The following is a 17964-nucleotide window of genomic DNA, read 5'->3' as shown; positions in this document are numbered from 1 at the left end:
AGCTTAGCTATTTGATTCCCACCCCTCAACAAATCATAGACAGCAAGGAAGTGGAAACAATTCCAGAGGCACAGCCACTAGGAACATTGAGACACAAAAACTGACAGCGGGAGGGGGCGAAGAAAATGACACAGCAAAGTCAAAACTTAAAAAGCACAAAAGTCTATGGTCATTTAATATAGGGGCAAGCATTCCTACCCATCTTAATAGCTCCCGAGGGCACAATTACAGCACAGTACAATAACTGATGCTTATCATAATGTCTAAGCTATCAAGAAAGACTAAAGCATGTTCAGTATAATTTTTATAAGAAGTCAGAAAAATATTAATTACATTTCAAAACAATTCCTATTACATGATTTCTATGGAAGGATAACCTCTGGTTGTCCAAGAATTTCAATTATGCAGAACACTTTATTTCCCAGAGTTCCAGATAAATGAGTGGTCGACCATTTGCATATCCTCAACTATATACCACTATTTCTACCTGCTATTTTTTTTAAAGGGATTTCATTACAATTGCATAGTCTTGTAAGGTTAGTCTTGTAAACCTTTATGAATCAAATGACAAGTTCCAAAGTAAAATAAACCAAATATCTGATTAGAGAGTGAAACATGCAACCAGTCTTTGTCATGGTCCCGGAGATCTAGAGAGAATTTTTAACCTTCATCCAAGTATCCTGGACTTTAGACCCAAACAATCAGTTGTTCAGGGCATCAAGGCAGTGATGCATGAAACAAATTGAACGGTTATGTCATTTACCGAATTTGAGTCATTAACGTTATGTATTGTTGATACAATTTTTAATGTTAAGCTAGGTAAGACTTTTTAAAACCAGAATTCCAAACAAATGAAACACCTTTGGATATTACCTATTTTCCTTACATACTCAACTCCAATTGGAAATAGACTGGTCGTGGAAAGCTCCTGCATTGTTCACATAAAAATTGGTGATGGACGTAATACAAATTTTTAAGAAATGTCTGATTTTCATCTCTGCATTTCTTTCATAAACATGTCATATAGGTAATTTTAGCACTAGAATATAATGATGCCCAATTGTTTATGTGAGGCTATTGTAAATAACAGCCTTGATGATAATGCTACTATCAGAGGCTCCAATAGGATCTAGATTCTAGAGCAGGGGTTGGCAAACTTTTTCTCGAAAAGGCCTGATAGTAAATATTTTAGGTTTTGGGGGACATACAGTCACTGCCATAACTATTTAACTCTGCCATTGTAGGTTATAGCAGTCATAGGCAATACAGAATTAGTGTGGTTGGATTCCAGAAAACTTGATTTATAGACGCTGAAATTTGAATTTCATATCATATTATTTCATATCATTCATATTATTCATAATATTCATAATAATATTCAGGCTCTTTTTCTGTTGAAAATTTTAACCACTTAAAAAATCTAAAAACCCATAAGCTGTAGTTTGCCAACCTCTGTTCTGCAGGATATTTACCTCTGTGAAAACTTTACTAAACTTTCCCTGAAGACATTACTAGCTCCCTCAATTCTGCTTAGCAACGTACTTCCTTCCTTGTGAGTTTTTCAATTTTCTTCAAGAAAATGTGATATTTTCAATTTGGGATGGATAAGTAAACTTAAGTAATGTGAGAATTTTCAACTGTATCTGTTTTTATAAGTTTAAAGAATCATAGACTCACCTGAAAAATCCATTGGGATTATATAGTACACAAATACACACACATGCGCACGTGCACGTGCACACACACACACATAGTAGAGATGGGTAACCGAGGCTCAGAAGAACTTGAACAGGACCACACAGCCAGCAAATGGCAGAGCCAGGATTAAAAGCAGCCAGGTCTGCAGCTCCTAAGACAGCACCCTTTTCACCGTGCAAGTTCTGCCATGGATGTCAGAAATGGATGCTTTCTAAGAGGGTGGTGTCACCTAGTTGTGGTGCAATCACTGAGGAAATGGCAATCAACTCGGCTACACGTATTTACTGGAGACACCCATGTTTTGGAAGACGGAATTTGAACTGGGGCATCTGTAAATCTGTGTGATAAACACATCGCCAGAACACTTGGATCTAAAGACTGGTTCCCTCATTTATTAACTGGGTGATTCTGAGCACTTTACTTTACTCTGTGTCTCAGTTTCCTCCTCTGTCAAATTACCACTCTCTTTGGGGTACAGTGAGGACTGAATTATTTACTATGTATTAAGTGCTTAGAATAGGGCGAGGCTATATCACAGCATTATATCTGTTGCTGATGTTATTATTGTTATTTAAAATTTACTTTTCTTCCAAACCAACATTTTGGCAGGAATCTCGAGAAACAAGAGAATGAGTATGTAGCCATCCTGGATTCACCATTTTATCTCACTTGCTTCTACCTTTATCATGGAGTTGATGGTAGCACAGATAATTGGCAGAACCTGCAAATTATGCCTGATGCCAAATTGTGCGCTTACTACAAAAGCCTATTTAAATAACCAGTTCTATTGTATACACCTGTAAATGTCAAAATTGCGACTTGCACAAATTATCTCCAAAATTGGAGAACACAGCTGAGACACTGCAATTGCTGTACAAGTGCTGGATTCAACGCCTGAAATGGCTGGATGGATCCCTTGGTTGGGATGCTAGTGAGAAGGATACCAAGCCCAGAGCAGCCTAAGCAGGGAGAGTGGCGACACAGCAGGGAATGACACACACCTGGACAGGGACAGAGAGGGCTGCTGCTCACTTAGTTCTGACCCCGTTCTAAGGTGGGAGGGGATGATTAAACACAGTTTAGGCCAATGTTATTGTCGAAATCATGACCCTAAAAACTAAAGGATCTAATTGCGTTTCTCCTTCTACAAATAAAGTCCAAACTCCTTGGTTACTATTCAAGGCCTTTTAACAAAGATGCACTTATTGGCCTAGGGTTTACCTCTCTCCACTCCCCATCACACAAACTCTGATTCAGTCACTCGAGACCATATCAGTATGGATCACACCATGATCCCTCATCTCTTTGTGCCTTTGCCCATCCTGATCCTCAGCATGCAGTGTTCCTCTTTGAGGCTTTCTCCACCTGTCAAAGTTGTAGGCATCCTCCAAATGCTGCCACCTCTGTGACCCTTCCTCAATGCCCCAGGGAGTGTTAGATACTTCTATGAGCCTTATATTCTCTATGAAGACACTTTCTACGTTGCTTTGTCCTTTAACTCATAAGACGTAGAGAGTTTTTCCTCATTCCTAACTTTAAGTCTATTGTCTGTCCTCAGTAAACAGTTTCTGAATAAATGGATGGATGGATGAATGGTTAACTGGATGGGAAGAAAGAATAAAGGAAGACATTTTCCATTCTAAAGTGTATTATTAGAATAGCCATTTTTAAAAGGCATTTAAAAAACTGATCATAAGAAAAAATTCATACTGGGAGCAGGTGAGGAAGAACTTATACTAAATATTTGACAACAGACCTGTAGAAGAAAAAGTTCTGTCAATATGATGCGTTGGTGTGTAAAGATTTGTCTGTTTGTGAGCAAGGACTGGAAGGTGATATACAAAAACGAAAATCCATCCATTCGAGTGAAGAGTACAGGTTTTTTTAATTAAAAAAATCTTGGATGTTGTACTTACATCATTTATTTGGTCTTTCTTAAGATGAATTCATTCCTCTCTCTGATTCACCAGCTCTGGGCACAGTGGCTTGCACAAAGGCAATGCTCTAAGCAGTATGATACACATGCCAGTGTCTGTGTGAATATTCTCTTAAAGACTCCCTTTCAAGAAAAATATTTATATTAACATCCTGAGGAGCAAGAGAGAGTCTAGATTTTATGGCACTAGAACACCAAGGCCATCTTTTTTAAGACTCTAATTGGAGGATTAGTATAATTGAAATAAGATAAAGGAAATGGAAGAAGGAAGATAACTGACCTGTCCTGGGATGGAAAATGTGTTCTGCTCAGGGTTTCCAGGAGTATGCATGGCAGTGAGAGGAGTAGGCCAGGGATGGGTCATCTCCTGATGAGGAAAAACAAAGCAATTTTATTTGGGGACACTTAGAAAATTAAACACCTTCTTAGCACTAAGCATAGTAAGCCCTATATAAATACTTACTGACTTAATTCGCCTAATTTTTTTCAGGGGGACTTAAAGTCATTTGTTCCATCCCCCTTCTCCACACTGGTGCTTGAAGCCTATCTGTGATACAAAGGGCCATCCAGCACCCACTTGCACATCACTGGTGACATGGAGCTCACTACTGTTTGAAGCAGCCTGTCCCATGTTGACAGCCTGACCAGACTATTCTTCCTGGAAGTGAAACGCTTGTCTCCCAGGAGCTTCTACCTATGGATCATACTTTGGAGCTGCACAGAACACACCTCCTCTTCTTTTGCATGACAAGCCTTCAGCTGTGGAAAGACAGCAATGCTCTCGCCTGGTGTTCGCTTTTCTCCAGGCTGAGACATCCACCGCTTGTTCATTCATTTGTTGGGAACCTTCAACTTATCTTCTAATGCTTGAGTTCTGCATTCTGTCACTATCTTAGGTGCTCCCAGGAGGGACTCCTGATCGCCTGGGGCTCTTCCAACTCATGGTATCCTGTTTCAGGTGTGATGTGCCAGCTCAGGGGAGGGCAGCACTGTCACCACCCTCATTCTGGATACTCTGATACTCATTTCTCTTTCTGTAGCCTAACAGTTAGTGGCAAGATTACGCACATGCTGTTGATTTTTCCATGCAAAGGCGAGGCAGCCGAGGAGAATTCTTTCTCATTCAGAAAGAAGGTTACTGTGTGACTGGTAGCTCTGTCCTGCCCAGCCATACACACACTGTATTTGTGAGTTCAAGTCTCAGTGTAGGAAAAGCCCCTCAGTCTCCTACTCTCTGTTATCAGCAGGCACACCTTCTCAGTTCTTTCAAACACTCAGTTTGAAAAGAGGTGCTGTTCAAATCTTGCTTAAGTCTTAGGGTTCATGGCCAACATGCTTGACCTGAAGAGGAAGGATAATTAAATCACATGCTCAACATCCCAGCACCAGAGGGATGACAAAGTTTGTGAAGCAGGTGGGTGCCAGCATGTGTTGCGTTCATCAAACATTTTGGTATATAAACATTAAATATAAAAAATCAATGCGATGACGGAAATAAAGGAGAGCTTTGAGGAGGGGTGGAGGGGATCAAAGTTTATGAAGGGCCTTTGTAATGAGGCAGTTACATAATACGTTTTCGCAATCTTTATGGGTAACATAATTAGTCATTTCAAAGATAGTATTAATAAGAACTCTCAGGTAGCACTAAAACATGTTTTTTTTTCCTTCTGTAATTATCCAGTTCAAAAAGAGTCTTTGATGTATGAAGGGCTGTAATGCAAGGAGATACTTTATAGATTCATTCACGGTGGCACTGCTGAAGCAGAATTTGTAAGTATGATTCAGACAAACGCTGACACAGATTGGATTTTACCTAGCACTATTTAAAAGGAAGCAGTAAGTACATTAAAAATGCATACAAGATTTAGAGGGGATGCTTAACCTACTTAAGAGAGAGACTATTTCCAAGTGTTTTTGAGTTGCGCATTTGCATGCAGTTGATAACGTTCGTGACAAATGCTACTTCTATATTCATCAAAATTGGCCCAAACTAACTCTAAGTGACAACAGTTTAAAGCCGAATTCCAATTACTCTGTGTCTTTGAAATACTCAATTGTTTCTTCTAAATTTTAGATAGTTTTTCCTCATTAAGGCTGGTATTCTCAAAATTTAGTCCCGTCATTTAAAAGATACAGGTCCTATTTAGCCAGAGTCAACCAAGGGTCAGTAAGCCCCAGCCTGGAGAGGAGCGCTATCTCTTTTCAGCAAGTAGGGAGTGTGCCTCCATCAATGAGAGCCTGAGTTATGTTCCTTTTCACCACTGGCTTTAGAGGTGTGCCTCTGGGTTTATTAAAAGGTGTTTCAGACACCTGGATGGATGAACTCACTTCTCAAAGGTGGACCTTCTCTCCCAGGTCTTCTGTATTTACTCTGTGTCAGAATCGGATTATCCTGAATTACCATTGGGTGCACCACCCTGCTGGCCAATCCCCACAGAACTGCATACACTTTTGCGCTTTCAATTACAACTGATTCTCTCTATTTGAAAATGCGAGATTTCGTGAAACAGCAGGCCGATTCCATGGTACCATGGACGCGTGTGATTAAGGTAGGGAAGATGCAGTTGAAAGGAATATAATTTCCTGAAAGGATATCGTCAGCAAGGAACATTGGAGCAAGCTCTTTCACTTCTCAAAATGAGTTAGACCTGTAAAATGCGGAAAGCTCACAGCAGATTTTCCATTGTTATCCTCTTCATTCACACTCAAAGGATATTAATCTATTTTTATGTTCTTGCTGTTCTCAAGATAAGAACACTCATACACCCTTATCCAACTGTACTAATCCTTTGCCTGTTCATCAGGCAGGAAACGAGCACCTGCTCCACAGTGTTGCCAAGGCTTTGACAACAGGCTGCAGCGAGGAGTGCCTGTATTCAACACCATGCAGCACTTCTCCATTTAACAACAAAATCCTACACACACGCACACACGCACACACTCACACATGAGGTTGGTCTGAAACTGCTTCATCTCTGCTCCTCTGATCCTCCCCGAGAGAGAGACAAAGCAGGGGTTCATATCCCCACCGGGCGGTTGAAGTAATGAAGGTTCCGAGGGTGGGACCACCTGTGCACAGCCTCGCGGTAGTCGTAAGTGAATCCTGGTGACGGCTTCCCCAGCGCACACTCTTTCCTTTATACCAGATGTTCCGCCCCTTTGTAAGGTTGACTAACATGGTTAATGGAGAAGGGACTAAGGAAGTAACGATGTTTTATTTTTCACTATTTGACAAAGAATAGGTTTCGCAAGGAATAGAGCATTCTACGTAATTCTAACAAAGGGGCAGATGCTACAGAAATGTGAACTGAAGACTCCAGTCAAACTCAGAAAAATCAGATAAGGCCCATTTTCCACCAACGATTATTTCCCAACCGTGTTATTCGTACTATGGCTCATGGCTAGGACTCTAAGGAATCCAAGACAACTTGTGGGGAGCCCTGCTTTGCCCAATTTAGAAACAGAAGCTGGGCACCCCACATGCTGAGGGGCAGAAGACAGTCTGAGTTCCAGACTCTGCTAATCTCAAATGCATCCTATACTCACCTAACACAGAGCTGTTTGAATGGCTGGTATTTTAAGTTACTAGTATGTTCTCCCAAGCCTTGCCTAATTCAACTCTGTATCTCCAGCGCCTAATACGTAGTAACTGCTTCATATGAGATATTATTATTAGTCTCTGAAGTTTCTGTGTGAGAACTACTACTACTAATAATAATGATAATAATAATATTAAGATTTACCAAGTGATTACAGTGCGCCAGGCACTCCCCGCCCATACATGGTCTTTCTGTGCCTCAAACTAAAGATGCAGGGGTTAGCATCAGACTCATTTGTCAGATGAGGAAACAGAGACACAAAGAGGTGAAGTTGCTTGCCCAAGGCCACACGGTTGCAAACAGCAGAGTCTCTCTGGGGAATTCCTTGCATTTTGTTCTACTATCTTGTATCGGGCAGCCATTATGTACCAGTCACTGGGATCTAGAAAGGATAAAAAGTCAAGTTCCTGCCCATGGAGAGCGCACTCTGCTTGACATGCTAACCACTTTGAGGGGGGAATGTGCAAAGCTGTCAGGGAGGAATGCACTGTGCAAGGAATTCACTTGGGAAAGGCTTCACAGGGGAGGCGAGAGAAGCAGTGTGTGTGCACGTATGAGTGCATGTGTGTCCGTGTGTCCCCTTCAGAGACTAACGTTATACCTGGCACATAGTAGATGTTCAAACAATACATGTGTAGGCTAAATAATATAACATAAATATTAAGGTCTTTACTTCAAAGGGTTCAAACTGAAAAGATAACTATAGCAATTTTTCAAATAACCATCCTAACAAATACAAACAATGGTGGTATCTTGCGTATTTCAGTGTTGTTGTTGTTGTTGTTAGAGTCAGAGGGATTCCCCAAAGACCCCTGGACTAAGAGTACAGAGGCTTAACTCACATCTGACTTCTGCCAAAAGCTACCTGAGTGACCGCTGTCAAGTTGCTTGCCCTCTCTGAGCCTCAGTTTTTCTACCTGTAAGGTGTGGGATTTGGCTCAGATGGCTTCTAGGGGTTCTCCCAGCTGCCAGTGTTGTTAAGCTCTGCTTCTACCTCTTCTGCGCCGCCCCCGGGCCTCCACAGCGGAAGGTGAGCTAGCACATGTGCAAGGGCTTGAGAAACTGTACAGCGCCGTACTCATACCAAGCTGCTTGCTACTAGCCCCACAAGCTCAGCTCCAGCATTGGCAGCACGAGCCTGCTTAGCCAACAGGCTCCTTAGGCTGTGACTCGGGCTCTTGATGAGAGAGGCCAGGGACACCTTTCCCCCTTCCCTCTGCTGAAATACCAGGAATGTAATAACCGCAATTTTGGAAGTATTTACAAATTCCTGGGATTAAGAAATATAATAAGTGGGAACAGCTGAGCAGTTTTAAAATACAAATATGACTGAATAGATGGAGAAGAAATCCACACAATCAGGTTAGAGTTTATTTTTCACAGAAACTTATACTTAACTGATTCTCAAGTCATGATAACTGACCTTGGTCTCTGACTTCCTTTGGGGAAGAGGTTACTTTCTTTTTCTTCCAGGAAGTATACTCCCAAATAGTACTGTAATAGGAAAGTAAATATAGACCCTGGGCAGTCTTGCATGCCACCATGGCCTAAGATGCAGGAACATCAGCATCCTCCCTTTGCAAAAACTAATTGAAACCTGAAAATATTGAGTACATGTGTCCTGTCTACGTGAGTGAGGTCTGCGCACTAGACAGTCCAATCTACTTCTTTAGCTAAAGGGCTCTCCCTCCTCCATGTTTGGGGAGGTGTCAATAATTTACCAAAAAAAACTAATTTATTTCAATAAATGGTTTGTATGCATGGGCCCTGACAGTATTCTGAAGAACCAGAAATGGGAGGTGGGGTGGAATTCGGCATTGGGGCTGCCAGGGAATAAGGGACAAGGGTCCTTTAGGATCCCCAGCAGGGGTTGCCCAGGGACTTGGGCCTCAGAAGAACAGCACCAAATCATTCCTTAGCCCTCAATCCACTACCAATTGCTAACTGGCCTGGCTCTGCTCCTCCCTGATAGGAGAGGAAAGCCAGGCAGGGGCATTAGTATGTTAGCTGCAGCAGCAGTAGGGCTGTTAAATAGGAAACGGAGGACAGGAGCTGGAGCAGGCCCTGGGATGGGTCCTGGAGGGAGCTGAGCAGTCAGCTGTAAAAGGATTCACATGCTGACTGTGGCCTGCACAGGCTGCTACTCCCAGTGTGGCGTACCAGAACACAGCCCCACTGCTGTGTGGCCCCTGCAGAAATGTGCACCTGCCTGCTTCTCCTGGTAGGCCTTCCTTGGGCAGGCCCTGGGAGGACAAGGGCTGGAGGATGGAGCCCTGGGCCAGGGTCAGCGAACTTGGCTGTTGTGTATGAAATCCTCCATGCAAGGAAGCGGGGCTCATGGGAAGAGCTACTGGCTTCTCTCTCTCCCCACTCTGGGCACTCCCAGGATGGACATTATGTTTCCCAGAATGTTTGCCCTAAAGATACTCATTCAAAAACACGCTGTCTACTTACGGCTCCAGGGCCTTTTTAAGCCTAGCCAGACCACAGTCGAGAACATTGATACCACTTGGGAAACGAGATCTTAGCTGGCAGACTGGGAAATTGCCATGGACATAGTACATCTGGGCCTCAGCAAGGCATTTACCAAAGTTCATGTATAACCCTTACAGCTAAGGATGGAGATGCATGAGGTGCATTATGATGTACTAAGGGGGATTTACAGTGCAGTTGAATAAGCCTACACTAAATAAGCTGAGTAAGCAAGGTCTACTTAGAAGGCAGTCTCTAGAGGGAGGCCACAGGGCTCTGTCATTCGTAGCTTCCTTATTTACCAGTTTTCATAATGATAATAATGCCTTACTTTTTATTGGGCTCTTTAGCTGAAAGAATTGCTTTCAGAAACATTATCTCATTCAATCAATAACTTAAGAACATATAGAATGTCTGCTTATCAAAATTGCAGCTGACACTAACCTATGTGTAATTAAAACTCAGAAAGATCTTGAAAAACTGGCTTGAAGCCAATAAGATGAATTTTAACAGAGGTATACGAGAACTGCAATCATATTCCACAGACCAAGTGTAAAATCGAAGAATGAGAAAGACCACCTGACATGACTATAATTCGTGGGCTAAAAACTCAAGGATTTTAGTTGAGCCCCAAGTAAATTAGAGGGGGTTTGGCAGCCAAAAGAACCAAGGCCACTTCAGGTGATATTAAGGTAAGTATGATACACAGAACGTGGAAGGCAATAGTTGATTGTATGACAGTACATTGTATGGGACAGATCACAACTGAAGCAGAGTGTGCCATCTCATATGCCCCGTTTCAGCAGGAGCATTGGAACACCGCAATTTCTTAAAAGAGATGGCTGCTAGAACTGTAAGCACGTGCGAAGCTCATCACATACATGAATGACACAGGCACTTTAAAAGAACAGGGAAAGTTTAGTCTACAGAAAAAGGAGACTGAGGAACGTCTGAGAGGTACGTTCAAATACCTGAAGGGCTCTCAGATGCAAGAGATTTGGGACCTGCTTTGTGGACCAAGAGGTTAGGACTAGCCCTATGGGTAGAAGTTAATCAGGGGACCAATTTTATCTCAAACTAAGACGGAATTTCCAATCATGTGAGCTTTCCAATCAGGCAGCCTACTGCTTTAGAAGGTGGGGGAGAGGGAACAGTACTACCTTACATAATCATGTGATCATATTCTTTGTCTCTGTAAAGTCAGTGATATTTATGAGAAAATGCAAAACTCATATGTGGAAGACAAACACACAGATAAGGAGAACAGATTAGTGGCTACCAGAGGGGAAGGAGGTGGGCAGAGGGCAAAAGGGATAAAGGGGCACATGTGTATGGTGATGGATAAAACCTAGACTATTGGTGGTGAACACAATGCAGTCTATACAGAAACTGAAATATAATAATGTACACCTGAAATTTACGGTAAATTATAAGCCAATACGACCTCAATAAAAAAATGAATCTGAACCAGGGTTCATGGGTTTTTGTTTTTGTTTTTTTACATGACATATAAACATGGCTGACCAAATTGGCTAAGGAAATTCATCATTCTCTCAGGGATGGTCGGCGGGACAATGCTTGGGGGGAGCCTGCTGTCTCACAGTGAGGCACCGAACAGCCCAATTTGTCTGATTGTTTACTCAGCTCTTGGAAAGTCTAACGAGAGTGGAACCATAGTCTTTCCTGGGCTTGATCACTAATACTCCCGCCAAGCCTCTCTAGCGGTCTCAAAACCTCGTGTCATTCAATTGAATGAATATTCTTCTGTTTGGAATGCTCTCAAGACAGTCTCCTGAGATTGCATCTCTGATTTCTATGCAGGTGCTAGAAGGGAAGAAGTATAAAATCAACTGTTACATTAAACATAACTTCCCAACAATGGGCCAACACAAAATGCAATCCACCAGAAAAAAAAAAACGGCTAATTTTTTTAAAAGTTTCTAACACTGAGTTATGATTTCATTGACATGGTATAAAAAGCCTGGCAATATTTCTTCAAATAAATAATTGACCGCTTTATTCAAAACTCTTTAGTGCTGGCAGTTGTTTCAGGGAATCTGGAAATTTTCTCCATTGGCCCCAGGACTGTACATGCAAAAAGTCCTGCTCACACGGGCTGCCTTCATCCTGGCAGCCCTCAAACCAAGGTACCACTTTAAAAGAGCTTAATTCTAATTTATAGTTGTGCAACATGGTGACCAGTGACCCTGAAGCTTCTCTGTGTGCTCATTCAGACAATCAGTCAATCCAGCTTCTTGCCATTGCCAGATGCAATCAATTTTATTTCATCTACTAAATATACCAAAATCTACTAAATATAAGAGGGATGTGTATGGCCATGTGCAGGGAACAGACCACCACAGTGACATACTGGGCAGAATTCAACCAGACCCACTGAGTTCCGCACATGTTTGTGTCAGCAGCAACTTGAAGCCACAGCCCATCTAACCAGTGGGGTCTGACTCTCCAACAGATGATTGCCTTGTAAACTTCAACACTTATCAGGACATTTGTCTCAATTAGTTGAAGCAATCAGAACAGAAGATTGGCCACCCCTCTAGGAAATGTTGTCAGATTGAAACTGCCTTCTTTGGATAATTGCAAAATTAGCACAAGTTCAAGGGTAAGAAATGTAAGACCCAGCCATCGAGAAACGTTTTGCAAAGATCTGGAACAAAAAGGAAACCTAGGTAGAGGGCTTCTGCTCAGTGATCCAGTTCAGCCATCAGAGGTTTCTCGAAGGCCGTTTCTTACCTTTCTAACCCATGAACTTGTTTCCTTCATTCGTAAGCTAATTTCGATACTATTACTCCTTTCAAAAATGATTTTTAACTTCGCTGTTGAGTTTCTACCTCTTCTATCTCAAATTATTTTGCCATCAGCTACATCCAAATGACCATCATTTAAGATGCACTAGCTTGAAACAATTCCCCAGGCTTTCATAATATTACAGCCAGGTTTGTTTTCAGAGCCACTCTACTGGATGGAACAACATGCCATATCCTCATAGCATGAGATATTTCTTTATGGTTAACCTCCAATTTGCTCCTTTAGCTCCAGGTCCGCTAAACCAATTTGACAAAACTTATACATCTTCATTGGCTTCTCCCCCAGCACCATCTTTAGTGATCTACATTTAATTTCATTCATTCAAAAAACATTTATTGAGTGTCTACTCTCTGCAAGGCATCTAAGAGCCAGGTGGCTTGACTAGGTCCAAGAACAGGGTGCGGCCAGGCTCTAGGTAGCTAAGGTATTCATAATTGGAACGAGTGTAAGATAATGACAATTATTAGTTACCATTCAAATGTAGAACAAAAATAAACCTGTCAGAGTTGTTGTTTTTTTGTAAGTGTAACATGCAATTTGTTATCATATTTCAGAAATTACCAAAGGGGTTTGATGCTCTCACATTGCTGGACAGATACACAGTGCAGATGCAGCAACACAGCAGTCATTTATAAAGCCAGCTTATGCTACACGTGAAAGGCACTAGAGAACGACAACTCTGGGCAAAGGGAGGCAGAATGATACATTCCTCGCAATCCCCAGTCTAAGCCTTTTCAAAGACGGCACAAGGCGCTAGGATTCCATTTCTAAGGGCTGCTGTAGCTTTTCAAACTTGATAGCTTCCTTATAGTTTACACTTATCATATTAAGAAAAATGGTAATGAGGAGTTCATGACAACTGCTTTTAGAAGGAACAAAGGCTCAATTGCTGAGAAAAAAAGAAGTAATATCTATTTTCATGGAAAGAGGCCTCCAGTGAACAACTTGGCTGTAGCTCTGCTCTCTCATTATTCCCAAGCTCAGTAAAAATAAGGCACCAGGCCACGACTATAGCTGAAACTCCAACCAATATGATTTGCATGGAATTGTCTTTCTTCTCAAACAGCTATTTTGAATCTTCGGATCACAGCTCCAGGGGGATGAAACAGAACTAGTTTGTTCCATTCACATGAAATTAACTAACAAATCGATCACAAGGTGTCGGTGTTCTAACTACTGAACACCAGTTCCCCCCGCCCCCAATACATACCCCCCCAATAAAAATCAAAATAAACCAACAGAGGCATCCAACTCTTGGCAGTTGCCTGAATTTAACAACAACAAAACCAAGACTAAGCCCCAGCGAAACTGATTCAGAAAGCCCCCTCTGAATATTCCAAGCCCCTAACAGGCTGAGTATTCCTGAATGCCTGGACAGTTGCTCCTCTCTCCAGATTAGTTTTTTTCTGCAATTACGTCAAATAATGGGAAATAAATAGCTTCTTTATTCCATATTAAGAGTGGCAAAGAAGCAGCACAAGTGAGAGCTATATCTTTTTCTAAAAGCATGTCTTGACTAATGGAGAAAGAGAACATTCTAAACTCAACATGAACACTCTAGGGGCCAGGCAGCATGGACGTAAAACCTAGCCCCATAGGCATGCTATAAAGCTTCAATCCTATCTTAAAATCAGGAAGGCAGGGCCCTCTCTGCCTTGGTGAAAACAGCCACTTGCCAAATGGCATAAGCTAGGAGTAGCTACTGATATGACACATACTTGGAAATCATACCACGGAAATACTATATACTATTTGCTAAACAGAAATCCAATCTGATTCTTGCATTTTACCACCTAATCATTTTTTTAAATAAAAAGGTAACAATGACACTTGGAGTCTATTATCAAAGCGTCTTTTATTAAGAATCTCCCATTGACATCTTTGAGGCACCCACGCCTGTTCTCTAAAGCATTTGCTTGCCACGAGGAAGGCATGCCCTCCACCTGCCCCCCACCCAAACCTTCCCTAATAGCCCTGTGGGAATTCATTGCCCATGGATGTCTCTAAACCCTCTTTAAACCTATATCTGTTTTCAGCCTATACCATCTCTTGGGGTAACCAGATCGATACTTTTACTTCCTGCTATAAATTTAGTAAAGCACCAAAGAGAAGATTCAAAGAGAACAATGTCAAACCCTCTGCTGGAACAGTTCCAATGAGCAAAGGTCACATTGGGCTCGAGGTAAATAAACAGCACGTGGGAGACTCTCTCCCCTCAACCTGCCTCTCTCAGGCGTGGGCTGCAGACTGTGGTGTGCCATCAATTTGTATCTCTTGTCAAGAAGCCAACCGTCAACCAGAGGTTTTCGACTGGGCTCTAGTCACATCTTTCTTCCCAGTGCAACAGCACACCGCCCCTCCCCTCCACTGGCTCCTGCTCATCTAGTCTCTCCTTCATTTGCTTTGAAAAGGGAAAGAAATGTGCAAAATCATTTTAAAAAATCCTGGTCAGGGATTTGCAAGCTACCCACAGAGACTGTTATACAGCTGACAGAAATCAACGTGGCAGGGTCTCTGGGCTAATTAAACGAATGTGACAATTTAAAAAGCCGCAAAGTGCCTTGTGAACCATGGAGTGGTCAAAAATGAAAAAGGAAAAAAAATCCTTGTACTGCCTTAAAGATATGAAAGAAGCTTACACATTTAATAATTAAGAAAACCATTGCAGGGATAATTTAAACTCCTCGGCCAAATCATATTGGGAGTCTCTGAAGTGATGAAATATGGAATTCAAAGTCCTACTTTGAAAATACTTGGAATTGTTGAACGACAATCAGACAAATCACAATAACATCCAATAGAAGCTTGCATGCATTTAGGGGTTAGAATTCACTGAATGTTTCATTTATCTTACCATATTTCATCCACTCAAGAATCCAGAGAAGTTGCTTCTCTTATTCTTATTTCACGGGTCAAATACCTGAGTCTCACAGAAGAGCAACCACGGGCACAAAGTCATGCAGCCAGCATGTCACAGATCAAGGCTCTCCAGCCGGGTGTCTGGCTTTGTGCGCTGGACTTCTGCCACCACCATGCTCCATAGGATGGGCTCTCTAAAAGGGAACACTGCAGAATGTTCAGCAAGAACCAGGCTTTCTCACCTTTCTGTATGCCAATCATATTTTGGTGGTTGAATGAGCCACTTTATAATTGTTTTGAAACCACTGCTCTTACTCATGCCACTTTCTCAATTCATTGTCATGTGTGTGGGTCACACAACCTGGATGAGGCAAATCAAAGAACATAAGTCTGCCTCTAAGGAGAGGTCTAGATATATTAAATGTATCTTGTCACCAAAATACAATCCAATGAAGGGCTGCTCACAGGACTTAGACCATTTTAAGGTTAATAATTCAGATCTAGGGTCCCTGTAATAGTAGGTCAAAGTGCAGGTGAGCAACTTATGCTACGAAGTAAGGTGTCATCGAAAGTCTCTGGAGCTGTCCAAGTGCTGGCCGTGACCCTTCCTTTGACGATACACCTTAGGTGAGTATCTCAAGAGACGGAAAAGCTGGAGAGGGTAGAAAAGGGAGAGTGAAAGGGTGGGAGAGGAGAGGGTGAATCTGATCACTGGGTTTTTACAGTACCATTTTTCTGGAAAGGACCCTTCCAGGGTCTCATGTACCTGTTCCTTCCCTGGGGCGGAAGGCATTATCACTCCTTTTGAACACAGGGAAAGGACCCTGCCTGAGGTCTGGGTTAGGGGTGGGCACTTACTTCCCTGCACTGCCCTCCAGGCCAAGTGTATATGCCTTAAATTTCTCTCCTCTTCTCTCTTTTGTGGGAACACTCATTTTATCTCTACCTACTCAGACTGATATTTGGTTCTTTTTTTTATACAATAAAGGCAGTGCTCAGAACTGGAGTAGCATTTGACCAATATATTCTACAAAAGCCTCAGGATGGAAATAAATTATTCAGATAAACTCTAAACGTGGTCAAGGGTACAGAGCTGAAAAGGTAGAACAAGATTTGGTTTTACTTAATGATAAGACTCAGAACAAAGACCTAGAGTGGATCTTAAGAGATAATCTAGGGGCAGCTCTGTTCACTAGAACTTTCTGCAGTGGTGGAAATATCGTATTTTTGACTGTTCAGTGATAGCCACTGGCCACATGTGGCTACTGAGCATTTGAAACGTGTCTAGTGGACTGAGGAACTGAACTTTTATTAAAATCTAATTACTTTAGATTTAAATAACTGGCTTTATGTGGCTATTGTTACTGTATTGGACAGCACAAAACAGTCAACACTTCAATTTTACAGATGGAAAACCTGAAGCACATAATGGTTAAGGGAGTAGCCAAGGGTCACAAAATAAGGTAGTGGAAGGGTCAGGACTAGCTTTGAGGGCTCTTGATGCCCAGTCCAGTGTCATTGCCACATTGCTTTCCTCTTAATCACAGTTATTCCACAGGCTAGTACTTAATGGTCTTCGCTCTGTAACACAGACCAGGCTCTGACAACATTGGGGTGGAGCTTCCAGATCAGACCGTCACTCAGTTTTGGATCAAAAGTACTGGGTGAAAGAGGCTATTCTGGGGGCTCCTGGGTTAAAGAGCAGGAAAGAAGCTGCAGAGTTTGAGGGTGGACAAGCTTCTCGGGGTTCCTCCAATTCCAACAGATACTGAGGAGTTGGAAGGGAACTGAATAAAAAACTATCAGAGTTCCAGACAGCCAGGAAGCTTTCATCTGCCTTAGTTTTAGAGGGATCTTAGTTCTCCAGTTTGTGATTCATCAGTTTCTAATTAACATGTTGCCAGGGAAAGCTGGATGAGTCTGTTTGTGTCAGTGTGTTCATCCCAGGATGGACGACGTTGGGGGAACGCTCTGTTTCGACACAACCTTTGTTGTGAGGCTGAGAGTGTTTAATGGAAGCAACCTACAGGCTGAGCCACAAAAAGGTATGGAAAACTCACTCTGGAGGAAAGAACACATCTCATGGAAGCCTCTTTCTTACGACTGCAATGATAAGCACAGAGAATGGACCCAATCAGGCCCTTTAACATTATTCAAGAGACTTGAATCATCTCTCCTCTCTCTGATTATAGCAGCATAGGGAGCCTCACTTTGGGCTTTAATCAATGCTGTGTTTAAAGTGATAAGGCCAACATTATTGTACTTTGAGGGGCAATATTAAAAATAGGCTACAGCAATGGTATTAAATAATACTTGGGAATAGAGAAACAGCACACAAGGTGATGCTAAATACATTATTTGGAGAAATAAGAAATGGAGTCATTATAGTGCCTATTATTTGTATACCATTCTCACTAAACACTATTATCTGCTTATTAACTTACAATATATTCATGGAAAATCAAATAATTATTTTACCATGGGAGGGAATAACACTATGAGATAATTTTCTCTAACTGTTCCTCTACAAATTTAAGTCATTCAACAAACACGGTGCACTTATTCAATGCA

At 41.9% G+C, this 17964-nt stretch overlaps 1 protein-coding gene across 6 annotated transcripts in view; it reads right to left on the bottom strand.

The window, feature by feature from the left end:
* The window catches only part of AFF2 (ALF transcription elongation factor 2), a 472149-nt gene that overhangs the window by 153810 nt on the left and 300375 nt on the right, over positions 1-17964 (bottom strand). For 4 of the 6 annotated variants that reach the window (XR_011535908.1, XM_070604228.1, XM_070604224.1 and 1 more), the window contains one exon: positions 3915-4001. The exons of the other annotated variants lie outside the window; for them this stretch is intronic. Coding sequence is in view for 3 of the 4 variants with exons in the window: in XM_070604228.1 (XP_070460329.1) it covers positions 3915-4001 (87 nt within the window). In the remaining variant the exon portion in view is untranslated. The remainder of the gene's footprint in view (positions 1-3914; positions 4002-17964) is intronic. 6 annotated transcript variants of the gene reach the window in all.

This window comes from Equus przewalskii, chromosome X (assembly GCF_037783145.1).
Source record: "Equus przewalskii isolate Varuska chromosome X, EquPr2, whole genome shotgun sequence".
Classification (NCBI taxonomy): Eukaryota; Metazoa; Chordata; class Mammalia; order Perissodactyla; family Equidae; genus Equus; species Equus przewalskii.
This window is presented reverse-complemented; position numbering and strand designations above follow the sequence as displayed.